The sequence below is a fragment of the Trachemys scripta genome, chromosome 17, assembly GCF_013100865.1.
Source record: "Trachemys scripta elegans isolate TJP31775 chromosome 17, CAS_Tse_1.0, whole genome shotgun sequence".
Lineage (NCBI taxonomy): Eukaryota > Metazoa > Chordata > Testudines > Emydidae > Trachemys > Trachemys scripta.
Window position 1 is genome coordinate 8467122 of NC_048314.1, and position 24628 is coordinate 8491749.

A 24628-nucleotide genomic window follows, 5' to 3' on the forward strand; every position below is an offset into this window, starting at 1 on the left:
GGGGGGGAAATTCGTAGCTAGAACGGAGACTGGGACCCTGTTACGTTATCCCTGTACAAAACACATAGTAAAAGACAGCCCCTGCTCAGAGGCATGTACAAGATAAGTAGCTAAGAGAGGGTGGGAAGAGAAACGGGCAAACCACTTCTAAGATCTCACAGCGGGTCCGTGGCAGAACCAGGAACAGAATCCAGCTCTAACTCCCAGTCCAGTGGCCTAACCACTGGACCACGCTGCCTCTTGCTAGCTTAAGCACAGACCTGGCTGAGAGGGCGGTTAAGCTGATACAATTACATGGTAGCCTCATCATCCCTTTAAATTCCCTCCCCATGCCTGAAGTACCCAAAGGGTCAAACCTTCAGCCTGCAGATGGACTTGCCAGAGCGGAATCTTTATTCCATTAATTTCCACCTGGAATACACCAACTCCTTCACCTGGAGCAGATTTAGCTCACCCCAGGAGCATTTCCCCCCCCTCCCCCCGAGGTACGTTCGCAGCCCCTGCCATCCCCTGCCCCCAAAACACAAAACACTTTGAAGTTGATACACACGAGTGGGACTTTAAGACGGAAAGGCATCAACTTGAAAGCTAGTCAGTAAATGAGTAATGAAGGGTTGGCACCTGAAACGTGTCCTCTGTCAAGTTTGCTGCTTTATATTTCTCTCCACCCTGTTGCTTTGTCAAAGGCTCATGTGATCAAGGGAACTGACTTTATACAGATTGTCAAACATACAAAGGCTTTGTCTACATGCAGACCTGCATCAGTGTAAGTTGTTATTTAGACACGCTGATGTCAGTGTAGGAGTGGCTTATTTCAAACTAAACCAAAACCAGTCCTGTTTAAACTCAAATAGTGCCCACACTGCCTTTTGCACCTGTTGATCTAAACGGCTTTAAAAAAAGGGAACATCGTGAGTTAAACCAGTGCACTGCTCCACATACACAAGTCTGAAGGAAGCCAACCAGCAGATGAAGGTAGGGATTCCCCCCTCCAATCTTCCCCTCTGCTTTTAAAGTTAACGTTAGCAGCTGTAGGTACAAATATTGTCAGACTGAGAAGTGTATTTTTAAGTTGGTGTCCCTTTAAAAAAAAGTCACTTTACTGGCTGAAAGTGGGTGGTTGCGCTTTGTGACTGGATGGTCCAAACAGCCACCGAGTGCTAGTTTGCAGAGCACAGCGCATTCCAGGGCACAGCACCACAACAGGGCACGTTAGAGACGGGTCCACATGAACACACAGTCAGACTAACTCTGGTGGGGTGGGGTGGGGTGAGGTGAGGGATGGAGACAACACAGAGCAGACCAGGGTAAGAAACCCAGACTGGCAGAGGCCCAACTGGTTCATCTTCTATTGCACTGTGTGATGCTCCAAATACCTGCAGCTCCACCCCTCCCGCGAGCGCCCTATTGCACAATCTGGCTTCTCCAATACTTCTGTCAATCCTTCCCAAAGGAACTTCTGCAGACATGTCATAAGCACTGGCCCTCACTGGTAGGATCCAGGCCACGATGAGGCTGACAAAACACAAATGGAGAAGCCCTTGGAGTCGATCACAGGACCTCAGTGGGTATGAACTGGCGTATCTCTATTGGCTCCAATGGAGTCATGCCATTTTACACCAGCTGGGGATCTGGTCCCAAGAGGCTTGTATGGGTTTAAACACTCTTGAAAGCAGGCAGCCAATATTTGGGGATTTTCCGTTTATTGCCGAGTGTGACCAAGGCCCAAAAGCACCTCAGTGATTTGACCTAAGCACTTACATATTGTGGTAGCAAGATCAGCTTGTGCACCCTGCTGTACAAAGTCCCTGTCTCAAAGGGTCCATCTACAGTGCAATCAGCATGTGTAGACGCACCCGAGCCCACTTTTATCTAGCCAGCTCAGGAACCAGTAGCAACAGCCTGGTCTGCGGCATGGACTAGATGCCCAAAGTACCCAGGGTCCTGGGTAGGCTTGCACAGCCCATGCTAAAGTTGCTTCACTGCCATTGATACCCACACAAGCCAGATCAAACTAGCCCAAGTGTGTCCACACGTGCTGTTACACCTCTGATTGCAGTGTAGACATACCCAGAAAGCTCACAACCTACACAAGGCTGTAATTGTAATTTTCACAATGCTGCGACCCCCAGATCCCTACCAACCGAAAGCCAGCGCCCTATCCCAAGCAGAGAGAAGTGCTAGAAACTCCATTAAGTCCATTAGCTTGGCTACATTGATTGGAAACAATATGGAGTCCTCAGACAGGGTTTTCAACCCAACCTAGAGTGCCCTGCTGGAAAAAAGTTTCAGATTCAGCAAAAGCAAACGTGCATTCTCGGTGCTGGTGGTCACCCGCATGGAAGATCTCAGATGCTGAACGACGAACCCACTCCCCCCGCCCCCCCACAAGACACAAACATGCATCCGTCCCAGGAGGTTTGATCCCGGGAACTAGCTCCACTCTTGCTATTTAGAATGTTCCCGTGAACTGCAGAAGGGCTTGCTGCATGACTGCTTGTGTTTTGCCTCCCGCGGCTGCGTTAAAGCTAGGAATGTGCAAAATAGGATTTTACATCAACAGCATTCAGGGCTTTCCTTCAACTGGGGAGAGTTCTAGCTATCTGTGAACTGGAAAGTCGGACATGTGGAATTCCTCAGATAGCGTCCAAGGATTCCAACAACGGCTTCTTTGCAAAACCCCTCCTGGCATGAGCTGGAGTTTCCACTCTAAAGAGATCCCACTGTACGGATTAGTGCTCCTGCCACGGGAGGAGGAAAATATCCCCATCCTCCTCAAATAGCTTCCCCATCCCATCCCTTCCTATTGGGCACAGGAACCTCTGCAGTTTCAGCATCATAACCATTTGCTAGAGTCCCAGAGTACCGCTGTTGTAACGAGATTGAGAGCTCAGGACAGAGACATAGAAGTTTCCCATCTGTAAGTGTGGAGAATACCTCTCTTCCTCCTTTCCCTGTGTTGGACTGCCTCACTGTCCATTAGAACTGGGACGAGAAAGTCAATCCCATTTCATGGAGGACTTGAACGTTTGGTTTTGTTCCGAGAATGAACCTCAGAGATTCCTAAATTCTTTATGAAAAAGGGATTGGAGGCCCAACCCTGGGACAGTCAACCTGGTGGGCTCTCCTGGAGCCATGGACCCTGGAAGCTCTGGGGTAGTCTGCATAGTAGAGCCCCAGAGCTCAGATGCCCAGGCTCCCAAGCCACCTGGGATGCACAGAGACCAGGCAGCTCAGAGGCCAGGCAGCTTTCTTGGCTTCCACTGGAACTTTGGCAAAATTGAACCATCTCCGCCAAACGGTTTGATTTCATGGAATCGGCAAATCTCGACAAAGCTGTCAGGATTTTTTCAGACAGTTCTATTGTTCCTGCAGCACCTCAGTCAACAGGGCTCTGCTCTCACTTGGAGGTTTCGGTGCTACTGCAATAGATGTAAAAGTAGGTAGATGAACCAAGGCAGGCCTGGGACAGGTTTTCTGCACACTCTAGGCTTCAGAGGTGAGAGGCCACATGGACTCCAGGCCTTGATAGGTCAGTACGGGACAGAGATGAAGGAGATCTGAACAAGGGTAAAGCCTGGCACAACAGAATCCCACACCAAGGCAGGTTCCATTGTGTGATTCACTTGCTAGAGGCCAGACATTTCTTTAAGCGGATTTTTGCTCCGTATGCTCCATGGTGGCAGAATAGCTAGGACAAGTTTGTGTCTACACTGTGTTTTTAAAAGGAGTGGGTTGCAGGGAGAGTCACGTTTGTAACATGCTACATATTGAAGCTCTGGGCGGAGCAATTTTCAGGCTGCTTGCCCTAGAACAGACCGCAGTGAGGTCTATGAGAATTCAGGGAGAAACAAGAACTGGGTAGAACAACCCAAAGGTGGGAAGACAGCAAGGACGTCTCCCTTGGAAACAGGTCTGATGGCCTCCCTCCTCATTCCCTGCTGCTATAGTAAAGGCTAGAAAGAATTCTGCTACCAAACCAGCTACCAAACCAGAACAGCTGCCATTTTGGGGAGCCCACATCATCGGGTTGATAGCAGCAGCTTCTTCATCTAGCCGCTTGGTCTGGGTCACTGGCTACCTCAGATCCTCCTAATTCATCTGTTCCAACGCTGAGTGCCAGGGCTAGTTAGGACTAGGGGTACCACAGTCAAGTACACCCACCTAGAGTCTATTTTGCTGTACCGTGTGGGGAGCGTGGCTAGAGGTGGTGTAGCCCCACCCCGCCACACAGATGTGGAATGTGATGGAAAAGGACAGGGGCGGGAGGGAGGCAGGTCATTGCCATGCTGCCTGGATCCCATGGCAACCAGTATTTGCAAATCTAAAAGACATTCCCTTGTGGGTAAGGTGATGCACACTTCAGTCATGTGGCTTCCGGTATGTTCGCCTTGAACTCAGCAGGAATCTGCACCAACACAAATACGCTAGCAACTCTCAGTCCTCCCAGCTTTCCAAGGGGTTTTCAGCCCTCCAATCACTATGAAGTCTGGTCACCCACGTGGTTTGATTTTCTACCCAAGAGCCACTCTGTGCAGAGCAAAGCCTGGAGCCTCGCTTCCCGTGCAACAGTGGCCCATCCAGGGAGGTTAACAGGCTCCAGTAAAACCCTGAACAAGAACGTTCCAGGCTCCCATGTTCCCTCCCGGTCAGTCCTGGGTACGGCTGTTTCTGCTTCAAATTGCAGCCCCTGCTGCTAGACGTTATATAACTGCAGCAGGCGTTTTAAGTCAACAGGGCCATACGGTGGAGTATCATCTTATTACCAAGTTTCATGGTAGCTTCACTCGCCTACATGGGACAGGCCCAGAGGCCATTTTGTGCTTGTGAAATCTGGCAAGGAGATAATTCTCTCTGATACAAGGGGGAGGGGAGGAGGGAATGGATCACATGGGCCCATGCAATTCAATACAGCAGGCTACCTGTAGGAGTGCATTATGGGTAGCAGGTTTGCCAAGTTCCCTGGGTAGTTCTGCAGGTTTTTTCCCCATAGCTCTCAGTGTTTCCGTCTGTCCCCCCTCCTGCTTCATTCCTCTTTCAAATTCTTACAAGTTCCAACAGTTCTCCAGCTGCGTGTGCCAAAGACACATTGAGGTAAGTGCTGGCAAAGGATCCAAGACAGAGGTTAAGTCCTTTATTTTTAGAGTCTTGGCAATACCTTCTGCAAGAGCCGTATCAGAGCTCTGATCAGCCATTGCATAAGTGTCTCTTTCTTCCCGAGGGAGGAAAGGATCTAGCCTTTTGCAATCTCTCTCTGTCTCACACACACACACACACACACACACACACGAGAGGCGAATATAAAACTTGATATAAAAGTTTGGTCTGCAGAGCTGGTTTGTGCCAGCAGGAAACCCAATTCCAACATTCCAGCGCCAGGGGAAAAAAACAAAAAAACCCACAAAGACTTTTATGCATGTAAAAAACAAAGTTTATTCAGACAACCAAACAGCCCCAAGTCTGTTTTCAGCTGTTGTTAGGCCCTGGTGCTTACTAGTCTCTGACACACACTTTTCTATCCACAGGCCTGAGGTTCAAGCACCTCACTGTAGTGGAGTCGAAGATAGATTTCCCTTTCCTGCCCGGAGCCTTCTGCCCACACCTTGGATCTAATGCGCTGGCTGGAGGCCAAATCCAGGGCATACTGCAGGTTACATACATACACCACCTTTTAGCCTTTCCTCTAAGCACTGTCTAAAATCCATGCCCACAGACAGAGAGGGGAGGTAGCTGGCCTCAGAATTTGACCCATCGGGACGTTTTGCCAATTGATCACCCCTGGGGCAGAGTACAGAGAGCCCAGGGAGGGGCTGCGGGAAGCAGTTCTCCCCCAGACATGCCTGTTTACCAAGCGGCCAAACAACAAGAGGGCGTGAAGAGGAGAGACTCCAGCGCTCAGGGAACAAGGCGTTGGAGACAGAGCCTCACAGGCTGGAGGAGACGCTAGCCCCAGCCAATCCAAAGGCAGGGCACCCCCCTTCGTTAGTAGGTGGGGAGCCTCCGGCACTCCAAGGGCGTATGCACACGCAGCTCACAGAATTCCCATGCAAAGGGTAAAGGGGCTGAGAGCTTCCAAACCTGGGCATCTCCATTCGCTCAGAACGGGCTTGAACACTTGTCTGCACTAGCCCGCTCCCTACTGCTGATCCACCGCTACTGCTGCACCAGCGCTGGTATAAAATAGGAGCAGGTGCTCACAACACCACGTTGTCAAACCTCCATGCAGGGTCGGATGACATCCGAGCCCCATCTGCACGACTGCTTCCACCTCTGCTCGAGCCGTGGTGCCCAGAGGGCTGGAGACAGACTCGCGGCTGCAGATGCATGCAAAGGGCACGGGATGCCCCCGGGGGAGGGGAGAAGAGAGACATGGGGCAGAAACAGCCACCGCTTCTCTACCACACAGCGGGCCAGGTCCCGGCACTTCCAACACATCCCCTCGCCGAGCAGCTCAAAGGGCTCCAGTCGCGTCAAACTGATCGACAGCTACAGAGCCTGGCAAGGAGTCAGCATCCCAGCACAGAGGGCCACCGAACCAGATCACATCAAACAAGCTTCTAGTGCCTCCAGTCTTGGCTGATGGACACACAAGCGGGAGGGTAACTGGGGTCCCAGCAGCCAGCACCCTGCAGTGTAACTGGTGCGCCGTAGGGCCCGGGAAACTCATTCCCTACCCTGGGAAGAGCAGCGGGTGGCACAGGAAAAACGTCTCCCGGGGAAAAGGCCGTTTCCACTTCACAAGCCAATAAGACAAGTTTCAGGAGTCAAGGGGCCCCTTCCCAAGCAAGATGGAGGTAGAACTGCCCAAATGCATGCTGGGAGGCCCCGGGATCACCACAGTGGGGGAAGGAGAAGTCAGATGACGATAACGATCTTCGGACACGACCCCAGCCCTTCTGCCAGCTGAACCTGGAACATCTCTGGGACATGGAGCACACCTGGGCTTGATTGGTGCAGGGAGCAGCGTCTAGACTCCAGCAGCTGGGTGCTGGGAAATGGCTGGCGGGAGGCAGCGAGACAGGGAAAGCAAACCCCGCTTTATTCCACGCCCTGCGGGCAAGAAACCCCTCTGACCCCTCCCCGTCACGCACCCAGGTGGTAGGAAGCTTAGAGTTCCAACGTATTCCCGTAAGCACAGAAACAGGTGACCAGTCAGTTGCCCCGCCCTCCCCGAGAGAGTCCTCTCTATTCCCCCACCCTCACACACACTGCTCCAGTTGGTGCCCGAAGCACCACGCTACCGCAAGGAAAGGCTGATGGTGGGATTTCCAGCCTGGACCCGAGCCCTCGGCCACCCCAATTTCCCAGACCCGGGCAGTACATTAAGTGAAGAGTACTGCTTTTATAGCACTTTCCTCCCAGGATCTCAGGCTGGTTTAAAGATGTGTGAGCATGTATCATTCCTTGCTTAACCCACACCCCCACATGGTGAAACTGAGGCACAAAGAGGAACAAAGTGACATGCCCAAGGCCACAGCCAGTCAGTGTCAGAATTGGGAATAAGTGAGCCCTGTGCAACGTCCCCAAGACCATGCTGCCGCCCTACATATTCCAACCACAAGCTTTCAGTTCCTTACCTAAAGCAACCCTCCTCCAATTTGTCCGTCAGTATCGTATTACCCATCCTTTTAAAGAACACGGACCTTAAGGTGCACAGGCTGCGTTCTTACGAGCGACTCAGCGCAGCAGCTATAAGGCATGTGCCCAGAGGATTTCTCCTCCAACCTTGTGATGTGGAGGAAATCACCATCTTTCGATCCTCTTCACTGATCTAGACACAGACGCCTCAGGCAGCTAGTGCAGTTTGGGGATGGCGGTATTGGAATGCAATGGAGGAAGAGGCAGCGGCAGCTCCAGGCACCGGCGCTCCAAGCGCGTGCCTTCGGCGGCTTGCCTGCGGGAGGTCCGCCGGTCCCACGGCTTCGGTGGCAATTCGGCGACGGGTACGCCGAAGCCGCAGGACCGGGGACCTCCCGCAGGCACGCTGCCAAAGGCAGCCTGCCTGCTGTGCTTGGGGTGGCAAAAAAGCTAGAGCCGCCCCTGGGAAGAGGGCTGTCACCTGAACCAGGCCCATGTATCCACCATGCAGTGTTCTGAACCCCCCTGCACAAGGCCCACCAGTGACCCACCCACATTTCTCCAAGGCAGGTGCAAGAGGGATTAGAAGCTCCCGATGAAAGATTGAGCGGCTACCTAGGATCAGCCTGGGGCTAACGAGAGAACTGGGAGCAGAGCAAGCAGGCACACGAAGTCTTGTATCTCCTTGTCTACACTAGAAATAGTAAAAACGGTCCTGCAGCAACGGTGCTTCTACACAGGAGCTGCAGCTGGGAGGGCAAGTGTAGACAGGGCTTCGGCTAACACATCCGCTAACCCTGATCAGAACCGTCGCGTCAGGGGGTAAAAACCCCACCTGCTTCTTTGTCCTCTCACCGCAGCCAGCGGTGGTTTGCCTTGACTCTAAACATCCCAGGTAGATAAAGCCCAAGAGACAAGCTGTGTGCTAGTGAGACGGGGGCAGGAGAGCTCCAGTACGGACATGCCCATGTGACTTTCCCCACTGAACATGGTTTGTTAGGACTCCATACAAGGGCCTGGTTCTCGAGCTCCAGAGATTTGTGCCATCAGCACTGGAAGTCCCCAGTTCAATCCCAACCTTAGCCAAGTTGGCATCATACACACACCACCTGCAACAGACCCCCCCACCCCCCAAGTTTAACAGACTCCCCACACCCATACACCAGCCGTTTAGAACGGTAGCTCCTAAACCGATGAGCTCTTTGCAACGGAAGCTATGGTTTAGAGCAGTGGTTCTCAACCTATTTACCACTGTGGGCCGCACATGCAACACTCTGTGTGTTTTGTGGGCCGCATCCACAGAATATCTGTACTGCTTGTATGGCCCTGAGCATGTCACATGGGCTGCAGCTGGGCGCCGATGGGGCTGCAAGTGGCTCCCAGGTTGAGACGAGTGGGTAATCTCCCCTGCTAGAGCTTTAAACAAACCCAGCCCCAACCTTCGTGGAGGGCGGCTCAGGGTGGGGAGGGTTCCTGCAGGGAGACAGCTTCCCTGCTTTGTTTCGGCTGCAGATGGCAGGGCCAGTGCCAAGAGGGGATTGTAAAAAGCCGGAGGAGGAAATGCAGCAGGATGGAACTCGGGGGGGTGGGGGAGGAGGGGAAAGTTACATTTTTTGACCATTTTTAGAAGTTTCCCAACTTCTGCCTTGTCAGGAGAGACCAGAGAGGTGTGAGGAGCAGGAACTCCAAGAGCTCGCTTTAAAACGGACCGGGAGGAAGGTGCTGGGATACAAGAGAGGAAGTGAAATCGGGTGAGAGGGAGGCACCTTGGGGCCCAAGAGAGACTCCCTTATTACAGCTTAGGAGAGAGAGCAAGTGGGTGTGTGTCACAGTCACCAATGCCTAGGACAAGACAGCAGCCACATTGTTTTTCCCAGCTGTCCCCAAACTCATTGTTCCTATAGTGCAGGTCTGAGCTCTCCAAGCACCTTGCTAATAATTAATACCTCCAAAACAGCCGTAAGGAAGGGCTGGGTTGCCCCCATTTTACAGGTGGAGAAAGTGAGGCACAGAGACTTGCCCAGCTCCATTCCCCTCGGCCCAATCCCCAAGGACCCTGCCCTGGAGTCCCAGCAGCCACTCCGGTCCCTGGAGGGTGACTTGACATGCTTTCTTAGCTGTCACTATCTCAGCCCTGCTGCTCCATCTTCCCATTACCAACCCTCCCCCCATCTCCCCCAGCCGTTGTTCCCAGTCTCACAGGGGACCCTCGACCACAGTTAGTGGAGGGGGAGGTTCATCGTCTTAGCAGTCGACAGAGCCATAACCATAGCAACATGCACCTTCCATCCAGAAGAGACACCGGGCCAGCCCGCTCTCCCTCACCACACCCCTGCCATGGACAAGAGAGCACCTCCAGCAATTCCCTCCACACCGCCCACATGGGGCAGCCTGGGGAGAAGGGGGAGACCCTCCTTCTGCAGGGCGTGGGAGGGGAGACAACTCAGCACCCCTGCTGAGCTGGTCTCAACAGGTCCTCTCGCTACAACGCGGGGGGTGGGAGGAAGAGGTCGCTGCATTGAACAAGCCTGTTTATGTGCAGTCCCGCCACGCCCCCCTTATCAGCCCCTTACCACTCGCTTCAGTGTTCTTGCTCCACAGCTTGTTGTGTCCCGGGCACCACAGTCTACTGGAGGGGGAAGTCGAAAGACTTGGGTTCTGACACTGCCTCCCTGCAGGAGAGCAACCCAGTTTCCCCCTCTCTGAGACAAGGAGGATAATCCTACCCTGCTTCAGGAAGCACACAGAGATCTAAGAATAAGAGCACCCAAGGGCATTAACCAGCTCTCCCCACAACCTCCTGTGGTCACGTGTAAATGCCCAGTGTGGCCATGCGATGGCACAGGGTGCACCAAATCCTCAGTGTGCACCGATGCACTGGGGGTTGGTTCTGTGCCTGCAATCCGGGACTGGGAAGGCCACGTTTCCAAGTGAAAGCCCAGGATGGTTGCAGCTTGGCATCGGTGAGGTGCAGCACAGGAAGGTCTGAGCAGCTGGGAAGGAGAGATTTGAAGTGCCCACTTCCCCTGCTCCCCACTTCCACTGGCAGGCTTCTATCGCTGGTCCTTTCCCCAGAAGCCAGCTGTCCCTTGTGCCCTGACACAAGCCAGTGCTCACGTCAGCTACGGGCACTGGGCTGAGGCAGTATGAGCCACCCGTCTACAGCCACCGATCTGCCCATTGACTCGCCTCTTGTAGCCCGGCTCAGGTTGACTCCTTGCACATAGCAGGGACTGGTGCTGTGTGACTCACTCGGGAGGCTCAGGTGTCAGCACGCAAAGGCCTGGGAGCCAGCCTGCAGGTAGCCTCACTAGTTCAGCTGACTGGCTGCTCGGATAGGTGGCCAGTCTGCAAGGGTTTGGAAAAAACCAAAACACTGAAAGAAAGAGACCCCAGGACAGATCCTGCAGCGGGGCCATTCTTCGGTTCCAGGGACACACGCTCACTGACCCACAGGCTGGGCTCGAGGTCTCACACACTGCAGACTCAACCCCAGATCTCTGGGTGTTTACCCAAGAGTCACAGAAAGGTGGCATATACACGTAACAGCCAGATCCTGACTCTCAGCCCCCTGCCCCCTTCCACAAGCATGTATTAGAGGTTCACCCCAGGCACCATTGCCAGGGTGAAATGGCTTTCCCCTGACCCCTGCGAGATCCCAGCTCACACTCTGGGTCCACAGCTGGGGCTCATCTTCACTGAATGCTCTAGACCAGCGTTTCTCAAACTGGGGGTCCCAACCCAAAAGGGGGTCACAAGGCTATTGTAGAGGGATTGCGAGAGTAGTGGCTGCGGGCCGGGCACCCAGCTCGGAAGGGAGCGTGGCCGCCAGCAGCAGCACAGAAATAAGGGAGGCCACAGTATGGGGTGGAGTCGTCACTTTGGGGGCACGTCATCGCAGCCTGAAATGTTCTGAAAGAGGGTTCCAGAAAAAAAAAATTGAAAAACCCAGCCCTGTGTAGCCCCTGCTTTATGGAGCTTGCCCTCGCAGCTGGTCGTCCTGGTCCTTGGAGTGCTGGAATGTGTCTTGGTGTCTGATTAAGGGGGTGGAATCTTTGGGGGTAGCTGGGGCCAGGCCCATCAATGGCTCAGGACCAGGAGTTTGAATCGGAGCTGGTGTTTGCTGGCAGGCCCGTGGGTGGGATGCTTGCTGGGGGCTTGTGCTGTTCAGGCAGGCCTGGCACGGTGTTTGGAATCAGCTGGACCTCTCCTAGACCACGCTCTGCTTCTCCATCGATGAAGCACCACCAAGACAGCTGAGCTGCTCTGGGATGATGCAGATCACGAAATTCAGGGCAAAGCACCCGAGAGCCAGAGTCCAGGCCCACTTCAGAATTGTACTGGGACTCTCCAGAGAGACTGGCAGCTTCGAAGCTGCTGATGCCCGATGAGGGTGGCTCCTCGGCTGCCTTGCGCAGACTTCATGAGGTGCCCCACCAAGCAGCCATCCAGTGGACTCCCACCCCAGCCAGGGCTCAGCTCCCATTTGGGCCGTGCGTTCAGCCCGTTTGAAAATCCCAGTCTCGGGCACTACAACCCACTCCAGACTCCTGCTCGGAAACCTCACCAGAGATGCCACAAAACAAGGATTTAAAAACAGACAGTCTTGAAAGTCCGCATTGACAGGCGGGGCATTGTTACGCTAATGCCACTTTAATAGGCTGGTGACTTTCCTTTGTCCACAGAGAAACCCCTCTCCCCCCCGTCCAGCTCTCAAAGCGCAACTGGGCGTTTGTGGTACAGCTGGCATCGGCTCTGCTGCCCCACTGAAAGCCCTGCCCCCTGGAAGCTGGCAAGCCTGGAAAGGCCAAAGCAGAACCACTAATTGCAAACAGGCTTCCTCCTGGGACTTTCACAGAATGAGACGAGAAAAGAGAAGCTTTAACTCTAGAGAGAATGAGCAGTTGTGTGCAGGGCTGGTCTCTGCCATAGGACCCGGCAGAGCCTGGGACAGGGGAGAAGTGTGCTGCAGAATGACAGGGGAGGGATTTTTCCCCATGGGATGGAGGAAGAAGAGAGGCACCTCCAGCCAATATTCTCCCTCTCTCCACCCTCTGAACTATGCCAGGAAGATTTTGCCCTCCAATCAGTTGTGTTTATCCCCTCGGCCGTTGCTAAGGGACTCCAACCCCCTCCGGTGCAGGAGGTTTGGCCTCTGTGTGCTCGGAGGGACTCTGCGAGGGCTCGTTTTACACAACCAGAAAGTCTCCAGCGCTGTGGTGTGTGAAAGGAACGGCAGTCCCGGGAGAGAGTGGGACCCGCTGTCTGTAAGGGGAACAGCTGACGGTTTGACGGGGCCTTGAACCGAGCACTGGCACAGCCAGCCAAGGGGTAGAGGGTTGGACACCGAACTCAGGGTCTGGGTTAGTGAAGGAGCATGGTCTGAACACAGGCTTGGGAGCCAGACCCCCTCTCCCCCGGGCAGGAGGGGAACTTTAGCTGCACATGCTGGAATAGGCTCAGCCAGTCAGGGAACAGAACTGAAGCCACATGACTGGTCGCACCCATCAAGCAGCTGATACTCGCAGGGAACAGTTTGCAATCCCTGGAAGACAAAGTTATTCCCCATGGCACAGCAGAGGACACTCCGGTTGGCTGATTTTCATGGCAGGAGCAGAAAGAGGCTAAGATTAGTCAAGCAAGTTAGTGGTAGCTAATTATTCACTCAGCTCCAAGGCGAGCCAGGGCCCTTTGGGAAATGAAGAAGTGTATTAATTAAATTTTTACTGTTAGGACCAGCTGAAACCTCACCCAGGGCGTCTCCCGAGGAGTCGGATTTCGGTGTTTGTCCGACGTGGTCTGGGCTCCCCCTCCAAAAATTTTGCCTTGGCTCGAGACCGCCACTAAGGCCGGGTCTATGCTAGGATTCAGCCGTAAGTGCACCGTTGCACGGTGTTTGCGTAGACGTGACTGGCCCCACTGAAACGAATCCGGTTACCCGGGGTCAAACGCACTGGTGCAAGCAGAGTTTGCACTGGGAGATGCAGTGTAGACGAAGCCTCCGGTGTCTCCTTTTCACTCCCTTCCCCCTCTACATAGGTGTGCACGCCCACACCCACCATTCGAGGGAGAGCAAAGGCTCTGGGCTGGGCTTGCTCAGGCACGAAGGAAGCTCAGGCAGGAATGAGTTCCAAATGAAAAACAAACTGTGCCAGGCTGCGCCTCCCCAAGCTCGGGGGAGGCGCTTGGCTCACAGCTGCAATAACTAAGGCCTTTTATGCCAGGCGCCTCCTGGAAACTAACCCCAAAACCTCCCTGAAAATAGCCCAGGCGGCCGTTTTATTTTGGAAGGACGGGAGGCGTGGCAGCAGGGGATGGGCGACTCTGCTAGAAAAGCTTCCCAGAGCAACCCGTGAGCTCACGCCACAGGGAGCGTCCTTGCGCTGGCCAGGACGTCGCGGAGTGGATGGGGAGAAGGCCCACCCAGCTTCGTAATGCATTCGGTGCCATCGCCTCTCGACGGGAGCGACCGGCCCTGCTTCCGAATCAGCCGAGTGAACCAGATGCAGGACAGGGTGCCCATGCTCACCGTCCCAGCTACCGCAAACCGTGCTCCCTCCAGCCATTGCCGGATCAGTGCAAAACAGATCCCGAACCAGGGGACCAGTCACCCCCTCCAGACCCTGGTCTTCCCACCACGTCCCAACTTTTCATAGGTCTGTATGCTCCATGAGGTCTTCCACTTTTCTTCCCCCGCCCTCCCCAGACGTTGGAGACCAATGTCAGGAAAACAAACTCCTCCCTACCCACAGAATTTTTCTGAAATGACACCCGTCCCTAACCCTGCAGATCCCAGCACAGGTCTCCTAAGGCTGGGGGTGGGGAGGCAGGAGCATCATGGGTGTAGCAAACCTGCAGTTGGAGAGGTGCTTTCATAGGGTGTTTGTGGGAACTGTAAATGGCTAGAAGGGTGCACAAGCCTTAGGGAGTACCTGCTATTCTAAACGCCATGGGCACGGCACGGCACGTTGCTTGCCTTTTTAACAAAAACAAAAAGCTCTAGATTGCATCCAGGAGCACAGGGCTCAGGTGGACAGAGCCGTGCTCAGACCAGGATCTGCTCGAGCAAGTCACTTCACCGCTCTGTGCCTCTCACGGTCTGTCCCAGCTGTTTAAAAGCTCTGGGGCAGGGAGTGTGTTGTGTTTCTACAGTGCGCAACACAGTGGGGCGGCTAGGTGCTACCGTGCCGTAGGGGGCCAGGCATGCCAGCACTGGCTGAGCTCGTGAGGCCCTATGCGCCACTCAACAACAGATGTCGTACACCGCGTCTGATCAGTGCCCAGATTTCGGGGAACGTGCTCAGTGTCAATGGGCAAAATTGGAAAAACACGGAAAGAGGGTAATGGAGAGCACACGGGGGCCCTGCCATCTGTTCAGGAGAGCCACAGCTTCAAGCACCTGTCTGTAGATCAGAGAACGAGTTAGCGGCACCCCTTAACTGCTTCCAGCAGAACAAGGGCCCCATCCCATTTTTGCCCATCCTCACAACATTGATCGGTCCAGTGGGGGAGGGAGAGCTCAGTGGTTTGAGCATTGGCCTGCTAAACCCAGGGGTTGTGAGTTCAATCCTTGAGGGGGCCATTTAGGGATCTGGGGATGGGTCCTGCTTTGAGCAAGAGGATGGACTAGATACCTCCTGAGGTCCCTTCCAACCCTGATAGTCTAGGATTCTAATCCCATTCAGGGTATCTCCCAGGCAGACAGAGAAAGAATGGTGGGGGATGGGGAGCACACAGAGCCCCTGGCCGCACTGAGGTGCGAACGCAGGGCATTGGCATGAGGTGAGATTGAGGGCATTAAGAACCCAAGGGGGTAGATTGAGGGACCCTGGCATGAGGGAAGGGCTGGGGGTTGCAGGGAGCCCCTGAAACAGAGGGAGATGGAAGGGCGGCACGCAGGGAGGGATGAAAGGAGCCCAGCCACAGTAGCAACACCGTGTTACCCCTTGTTTAGGGAACAGAAGACCCCTAGGCAGGAAGTTACAGATTAGGGGAGCATGTTGGGATTGTGGGGAAGGGCAACCTGAATCAGCCGCACCTTCAGTTTGCTCGGGCGCTGCAGTGGCCTGCGTCAGGTTGGGGCCCTGCTGTGCGAGGCACTGCACCAGCAGGCTGTGCCAGTCCGTGGGCTGGTGCAGTCTAGGAGACTCCCGAGCTCATCAGGGTGGGAGAGAAGTACCCGGCTAACATCAGCCAAGAGAGGCTGGCTTCACCATGCACATTGAAGTGCCGCTCCCCACCCCACAGACAGAAACGCTGTGACTGTTCAGGGCATTCCCTCTGTGAATCCAGCACTGCTGCACCTGCACCAGTGGGAGTGAGCTCAGCGGAGTCCCTAGCATTCACACCACCGCCACCTTCCCGAACGCTGCCTGGAGTGAGGCGGAGAAGCAAAGAGGGGGTAGCTTGTACTCATCACTGGGAAGTTAGTATCCACTCCATCTCTGGAGCTTGTGTTCCTCGAGCCATGCTAAAGAACAGAGGGCCGGAATCTCAGAGCTGGCCTTGGCACTACATTTGAGGAGCCGTTTAGATCTCCGAGTGTGTCTACACTGGGGAGAGCTTGGAAATGGCTTATCCTGCACTGGGGCACCTCCATCAGTCTTGCAAATGAGGGGGTGCTGGTGGGTTGCAAGACAGCAGAAGATTGTGGCCCATGAACACTTCTGAGGAGCTCATTAATAGAGCATTAAGAAGTAATTGTGGCAGTAATTACTATAGGCTGGGGAGTTTGGGGCCTTTACCCAAGAGATTGGAAATTCTTTGGGTTTTGTTAGTTACTTTGCTCATCTGACAGCAAGTTGTGCCTTCTCTGTGTCAGTCACGCCCCCACACCACTCCCCAATTTGTGTAGATCTTTAACACAATAGGGGAAGGTGCAGACTTTAAAGATAAGGAAAAACATGTTTTAAGGCTGTTTGCTGAATGCTAGCGAATACAATGGAGCCTTGATCCTGACTGGGCCTCTAGGCACTTCTTAATACAAGTAGTAACTTAAGTTAGCAAGAGGACACAGCAGTAGGTTTAGGAGCTAAAACTCATCTTTGAAATCGGAGTACATTTTAACGTAGTGTCCATTTAAAAAAAAGAAAAGGGTGTGGGAAGCCAGACAATCTCCTTTCCTGCAAAGAGACCAGGCTAATAAAATAAACCTTACCCACTCCTGGGTTTTAACAATCTACAGTGTCATTTGTTCTATAGGACATTTTAGGAGCATTGGTTTTAAACCTGACAGTGTCCCTTTAAATGGTGTTTGGCCCACACGAAATCCCATGATTCATGGAGCTGACTAGGAAACTTTACCATACATTACAGTAAGTGACAAGTCATAATTCCTTTGGCATTCAGCAATGCAACAACATTAGTCATGTTGCGAGCCCCTGATATTAATCCAGCTGCAATATGCTGTTCCTCCGGCATTTTAATTGTAGCTTTGTATGAAGGGCCTACTTCATTGGAAATCGGGGGCAGAGCCATAGTTTTGCTCCAGGGAGTGAGGAGACGAAGGTCTAAAGTTTCCAAGGCATCTTGGTTCTCCAGCGTGAGAAGTTGGTTAGGTTTCAGGCCATCAAAGCCGCATCTCCTAGTGCAACCTGATTTGTGAAGTCTGGGGGTCCCAAGCAAGGCTGATGTTCGGGGTAGTAGCTAAGTGCTTAATAGCGCCTTCGAAAAGCCTCTGAAGTAATTGTAATTGAAGCCCATGTAAGGAAGGGACAGAGGTCAAGTCCTGCAAGTCAGAGGCCCTTGGGAGCTCAGATGCCTGCGTGGTAAATTATGAGATGTCCCAAGCAAAGAGGGCGAAACAGAGGCCATGTCACAGTGCTCAGTGGCAGAGTGACCCCACTTATAAGGGTCAATCAAGTAACTGCAGGCACCAATTAGCCCCCCCCGCCAACCTTCCCCATCCTCAGTGCAGTCAGATGCCATCTCCTTGGACAAAAAAGCAACTGTATAGAAGCCACAATCGCATGCTTAGAAAAGCTATTCCAGGCAGGACTAATCAGACATCCTGATCCCCAAGTCCAAGAGGAATCTTTAGGCCAAACCCGTCAGACTGAGAGACCCACAACATCAAGAGTAAATACAGGGCAATGCAATCAATAGCTACATTGTCACCTCTCTAGACTCCAGCACCCTCCGTTTCAGGGGCAGGATGGCCTGGAGCCCTGTCTGAACTAAAAGGCAAACCCATCACGGGCACTGGTTCAGATCTGCAATCCTATCCGCACAGGCAGAGCCCTGCGCCCGCCAGCAGGATCAGGGCCCAATGGGTCCCCCTTGGATCAGTGCTGAACGTGGTTTAACAGCTCATGTGGCCAGGACAAAACTTCTCCTCCTCATCCTTAGAGAGAGAGAGCTCTGTTCCCCTTCCTTCCCCCTGCCCACAGACCCAGCAGAAGCCCTGGCCACGAGAGGGTTGTTCTCCTGAAGCAAATCACCTAGTCCTGAAGCCAACACAAACATCCACCACACAAGACAAGCCTTTCAGGGGGAGGCAGACAGGCGGACACCTTAGTTCCCCATTCCCCGCCCCCCTTAAGAGAGAGGCAGCTCCCAGCTCTGCAAAGGAGGAGAGAGAGAGACCCAGGGTTGCAACGTGGAACTTAAAAAAAAAAGTTTTAAGGCATTAAAACATGATCCCCTTGTAGGGAGGGAAACGAAATCCAGATTGAGGGGATCCCCCACGGGCTGTGTGGGGGGTGCTGTTTGGGGGGGGTTCCTCGCCATTATTTAATAAAGGAGTGGGGCAGATCAAAGTTTGGGAACTCTCATAACACAGACATTGTCCCCACCGTGCTAGTTACTTGGGGGTGGGGAGGGAGGGAGGGAGGAAAAAGTTTTCCTCCAGCGAGAATCGGCTCCTTTTTTACACACCCCTCCGGAGAGCCAGGGTGGAAGGACGCTGGCAGAGCTGATCCCGCCACCCCCTTGAAACTGACTCCGGCTCCTGGACCCCGACCAGCCCCAGCCCAGGGGGGGCCACAACCCCTTACCTGAGATATAGTGGCGCCGGCTCTCGTCCAGGTGAGTGGAGATAACATCGCCCATGGCGGACAGGGGCTGGATGCTCGCAGGGGAGATCCCAGCGGTGTGGGGGGGGGGGGGCCCCCCCCCCCCGGGGGGGTTGGAAATTAAAAAGGGGCCCGGGGGGGGGGGTCTCCTTTCTCCGGGCCGGGCCGCAGCGGCGGGTCTGCTCCCAGTCCTCGGGCGGTCAGCTCGCGAGCCGCTCCATGGGCAGGAACCAGCCGCTCTCCTCCCAGCCGAGGGAAGCCCTGGGCGGGTCACAGACACTCCCTGCCTACGTCCAGCCTCCGCCCCGGGAGAGACACACCCTCCGCGCGGCTCCCTGCCTGCGAGCGGGGCCCGGGCCCTCGGCCGACGCGGGGGCTGTTCAACCTCCCCTCCCTCGGTCCGGGGTCCGCTCCTTCTCCGGCAAGAACGTGGGAACCCAACAGAAAAAGCTTTTATTCCCCCCCCCTGTAATTATTGCACTGGCCTGTGCTAAAAACCAGCCCCCCTGCAGATGTCCCGGTTTTATAGGGACAGTCCCGATTTTTGGGTCTTTTTCTTATACAGGCTCCTATTACCCCCCACCCCAATTTTTCACATTTGCTGTCTGGTCACCCTACCTGCACCCCAGCCCACGCGTGGCCGCTAGGAACTCCCAGGCTCCAGAGCGGGACCCAGGGATCAGGCCTTTGTAGCAGAAGGTGATTGCCCCTGCAGCTAGAAAAGGGCTTTTCTCTCATGCCTAGTGCCTGGGGCCTGTGCTTCCCCCCCAATCTGAGCTACCAGGGACTGGGTCTAACTCTGTCAGCCGGTGAAACCAGCTCCTTGTTGGCACCTGGCTTGGTTTCATTCTGACCTTGTTTCACAGGGGATTGCAACATTTACCCAGCCCTTTCTACCCCTCTGACCACGCCCAAGTCATCATAAACCACAGCCTTGATCCTTCTCCACTGCCAAGGTGTGGCTCGCCCGTGGGTGGGGAGGACAGGACACGGGACCTGAACATACCCGTCGGATGAGGGTTTTCTTTGCCCCCTTACCCAAGTGTCTGTAGCCGGTCTGATCCTCTCCTGCTTGTCACAGTACAGCAAGCCGGGGATTTACAACAAGGTTCGGGGCAAACTGTGCAAAATAAAACCTCTCTTCTGACTTGGATGCTCAGGACAGGAAGCGGCTTGAGAGCCCAGGAGAAGGGGGTCCCCCCCACAAAGCAGACACAGCAGGGGCAGTGACAGCAGGAGCTTCATCGCCCGCCTCCCAGCGCATGCAGCTCCCCTTGGAGCCAGAGGCAGCCTCTGTAGGGGCCCGAGGGTTGGTGTGGTCGGACTGGGGAAATTGGTGTCATCATGCAAACCCTCCAATGCAGACATGCTGCACCGGGCTAGCCCATCCGCACTGGGCTTATTTCACTGGGGCAACCCACGCCCTCTACAGCTCTACGCAGGGCCTCACTTACAGTCCATGGCCTCTTTGCTCAGGCTGCCGAACAGGGCTGTCAGTTGGGGTGGGGGCGGAGGTGCTCTTAAGGGAGCTGGGTGCCCAGGGCCTGCCCACGGATGACGGTGGGGCTGGACAGAAAAGCTCCTTCTCCCTCTGCCAGACCTGAAGAGGAGAGGCCAGATTTTGCCTTAGGCTGCAGTCTCATTCAGCTGCTCTGACGCCGGACCAGGGTGGAAACAGCCCTACCTGTATTCCCTTCTTGCAAGAAGATGGAGCTGACACAAGGGCCATGTGCTATCCCTCCCGCATAGCCCTTGGCATCGAGAACAGCAGGGGCCATGCCCAGGGGAGGAGGGAGAGGTGTGGCCAGGGAGCTCTGGGCCTTGGCTGCTGGAAAGCCCTGTGGGGAGCCATTGCTTGATGGCAGCCATAAGGCAGAGCACCCCATGAGGCTGTTCTAGATAGTTCAGGGAACTGCTCTGCTCCATCTTCTTGCAAGGTCTTAGCCTCCCTGGGCTGGGTTCAGCTTGACCGATGCCCAGACTTAGGGCCCGGGGCTCGGATCCTCACAGTGTTTAAGTACCTACATCCAATTTAAATTAATGGGGGTTAGGATTTGGGCCAGGATGTCTTAGCGTGTATGAGAGAGAGTGAGTCTGAACGGCTCAAGGACAGTGTCGGGAGGCCTGAATCTTTTCCAGGGGGTACTGCTTGCCTCCCAAGGCAAGGGGGCGGGGGGTGTCCTGTGGCCTGCGTCATGACTGCTCTGTGGACAGAGCGTCCTGTTTATCCCATTCTGAAATAGTTTTTTTTGGCATACTGAGCTCAGAAAAATTCCTCAGGAGTCTGCCAGCCTCGGGGGGGGGGGGGGGGGGGGGAGCCACCTTGCTGCTAACACCTCTCTGCTTTGGGAACAGGGCGGCCCAAACCCATGTATCCTCACTGCCTGGGTGGGGGTAAACAGCACCTGCCCAAAACACGCACACACACACACGTTACGCAATGCAGGCCTGCTCATCCCATGCTAAAACACGCCGCACTGGGCGGGGAGGGCGAACCCGTGCAAGAAGGCAGAGCTGGGCAGTCTGCTACTTCTGGGAGACCTGCTGGTTTGGTCTGGGAGATCTGCTGCCTCCGCTGGCTTCAGAACCCTCATCCTGACATAAGGCTGGGTGCTTTCTGCACGGGGATTCAGTCTGGACCCTGGACCCTGCCCCCACCCCTTCGGAGCCATTGGCCCTGTTTGAAATAACATAGCTGAGTACACAGAAGGGGGGAGGGCCCCCCTTGCTAAATATTTACCATCCCTCCAGAGAACTGGTAATAGAGGTGTGATGCCACACCCGTCCACGTGAGGGTCACTGCCAGAGAGAACCCAACCTCTGGATCTTAATGCATGATCCCAGTGAGAGACAGGCAGTCGCTGAGGGACACCGACCACTTGCAACCACACCCTCCGCCCTGGCACTGTAGCACTAATCCTGCCCGGTTCAGAGGGGAGATTCGGGGGGGAGGAGCAAGGTGGAGAGCAAGCCCAGCTGCCCACCCCACACTCACGCACCAGGGGCGGCTCCTGTCCCACGGGGCTTGTCATGGGGTCACAGTGCCACTCAGGTGTGGCCCTGGAGGTAGTGAGTGAGTGGCATGGTGACTAATGTCACAACTCCCGGAGTATGGAGGCAGGCCCGGCCCTGCGGGACAGGAGCCCCACACATACACCTCAAGGTCGCGGCGGGGAGCAGTTCTCTCCCCTCCCCCATCCCTTATCAGCTCCACTGCTGCATGAACCTCTGTGGCTTGAGCTAAAAGACTCGGCTCTGCTGGCCAAAGTTGTGGCAAGCTCATCGACCGCTCTGTGGCCCAGTCACCACTAGAGGGGGACAGGGAGCCGGCCCTAGTGGGCGTGGCTTAGAGATGCCAAGTCACCAGGTCAAATCGGAGCATGTTCAGCGATGCCCGGCCGCTGTAGCCATCTGGCAGCTGGTTGCTGGCCTGTCTGAAAGGGGTTAGTGGCCAAGGTACCTCAAAATTCAGCCTCGCACTCGCCACTAAATGACTGTTTTCATGGTCAGGCTCAGCCAGGGCTGAAAGTAACTTAAGGGACTTACCGGTATGCAGGGCGACTGGGGTCCTGAGCAAGGTGGGAGGCGGCTCAAACAGAAGGGGCGGGGCCCTGGGCGGCAGAGGTGGGGCTGGGGTCAGACTCCTCCAGGCAGCACTTCAGCGCGGCCCACCGGCGATTTAAGGGGCCCAGGGCTCCTGTCTGCTGCTACCGCTATGCCGGGGCTCCAGCGGCAATTTAAAAGGCCCGGGGCACCGGCTGCTGGCGTGGTAGTGGCAGCTGGGAGCCCCTGGCCCTTTAAATCACCGCCGGAGCCCCATGGTAGCGGCGGCGGTGGCCAGGAGCCCTGGGGCTCTGGTGGCGATTTAAAGGGTCGGGGCTCCAGCTGCTGCCAGGAGGCCTGGTCCCTTTTACATTGCCGGGCCCCACAGAAGCTGCCCCCTTCTGGTACAGTCGGCTGTGTACCGGCTCTTACCGGTACGCCGTACCGTACCGGCTTACTTTCACCTCTGGGCTCAGCAGAGAGGCCCGTGGGTGAATGGGCCATGGAAACTGAGTCTCGTTCTCACGCGAGAGCTTGTCTCTGGGTGGGATGGATGGAGTTAGCGGTGCCACACTGGTGCGGGACTTCAGACTCCCCCACCATCAAGCCCATGCTTTCCACCAGCCGTAGCATGAAGTCGCAGCCCCAGAGCAAGGGCTGACATGTTGCTCGCATTGGCCGGGCCCCACATGCACTTAGCAGCACTTCTTTATTCCTCGTGGAACGGATGTGCCTGGACAGGTCAGCTGTAGGGACTGAACTCAGGATCCCAAAGCCGGAGCCAGGACTACTTGAAGTAAAGACCCTGGCCCACTAGCAGATGTAGTAATCGCTATAGGTGGTCTAGCCACTAGAGGGCGACACTGAGCCATACCGTGTTAGCCTCTTTCTGGCCCTTCTTTAGTGGTGGCTGTTAGATGCCAACCCCCCAGGCTGCATGTGCAGGTCATGTTTCCAAATCGAGCAGACTCTCTCTGCAGCGCATGGTCACTGACTCAGCTGGCACTTACGTGCTGCTGATGACTCAGGATCACATTGGAGTGAAGTGTCTCTGGCATTGTCCGAGTGCCCCCCTGCCGTTCCCCAGCCATGCTCCTCCTGACACAAGGTTGCAAAGAACAGAATTTCCAGCTGAGCTCTTTTGAAAGTCTGGTTCTGATTCCGGTGGATGCTGTGGGGGAGCCAGAATTGCGATTTGGGGGAAATCCCGTGATTGCAAATTTTGTTTGGGCTGAATCGGAATGCAAACAAAAGAGTTAGAAATTTCCTACTAAACAAAATTTCCCAAAAGCCCTTAATTTTGGGTCAAGCAAAAGGTGTTTTATATATATTATATCAAATCAAAACATGTTGTTTCAATTTTTACATTTTAAAAGTTTTTATAATATAAAAGAATTTGCAAAAATGAAAAGTCACCCCCAAAAAACAACCAAAATCAAAATGCTCCATTCCAAAAAAATGTCCAAGTGGAACATTCATCCTTGTCAAAATGGTTGTTTTCCATTTTTCCCCCCGAAACAATTAAAAAAAAAATCAGCATGTTCTCGTGGGATGTTTCAGTTTTCAGGAAACAGCATTTTAGAACATTTTCAACCAGCTATTGTCTAGCGCTCAGTACTTAGAAATCTGACCATGGGTTCTTATGAAAATCTCATCACAAATGACTAAGAATTTGCTTACAACTGCATATGGAGCAACCACAATTCATGTCTGGGTCACCACGGTCAGTGCATTATTTTGAAGCTTTTGCACCACCCGTGGGTGAGAAAGGGCTCGGCCTGTCACTGATCAATCAAAATTAAGGCTGTTGATTAATTGCAGTTAACTCACGCGATTAACTCAACAAAATTAACTGCAATTTAAAAAATGAATCTCAATTAATTGCACTGTTAAACAATAGAATACCAATTGAAATTGATTACATATTTTGGGATTTTTTTCTACATTTTCAAATATATTGATTTTTATTACAACACAGAATACAAAGTGTACAGTGCTCACTTTATATTATTTTTATTACAAATATTTCCACTGTAAAAATGATAAAAAAGAAATTGTATTTTTCAATTCACCTCATGCAAGTACTGTAGTGCAATCGCTTTATCCTGAAAGTGTAACTTACAAATGTAGATTTTTTTTGTTACATATCTGCTTTCAAAAACCAAACAAATGTAAAACTTTAGAGACTACGGGTTCTGCTCGAGAACGATCCAAAGCAGAGCGGACCGACGCATGTTCATTTTCATCGTCTGAGTCAGATGCCACCAGCAGAAGGTTGATTTTCTTGTTTGCTGGTTTGGGTTTGTAGTTTCCGCATCGGAGTCAAGTCCACTCAGTCGTACTTCATGTTCAGCCAATCGCTCAGACAAACAAGTTTGTTTACATTTAAGGGAGATACAGCTGCCTGCTTCTTATTTACAATGTCACCTGAAAGTGAGAACAGGCATTCGCATGGCACTTTTGTAGCCGGCGTTGCAAGATATTTACCTGTCAGA

The 24628-nt window shown here is 53.9% G+C and overlaps 1 protein-coding gene across 1 annotated transcript in view; it reads right to left on the reverse strand.

Moving 5' to 3' along the window:
- Positions 1–18675, reverse strand: part of NIBAN2 (niban apoptosis regulator 2) — a 96687-nt gene extending 78012 nt beyond the window's left edge. The window contains exon 1 of the mRNA XM_034793736.1: positions 18573–18675. Within this exon, the coding sequence (XP_034649627.1) occupies positions 18573–18627 (55 nt within the window). The 5' untranslated portion in view covers positions 18628–18675. The remainder of the gene's footprint in view (positions 1–18572) is intronic.
- Positions 18676–24628: the final 5953 nt, after the last annotated feature.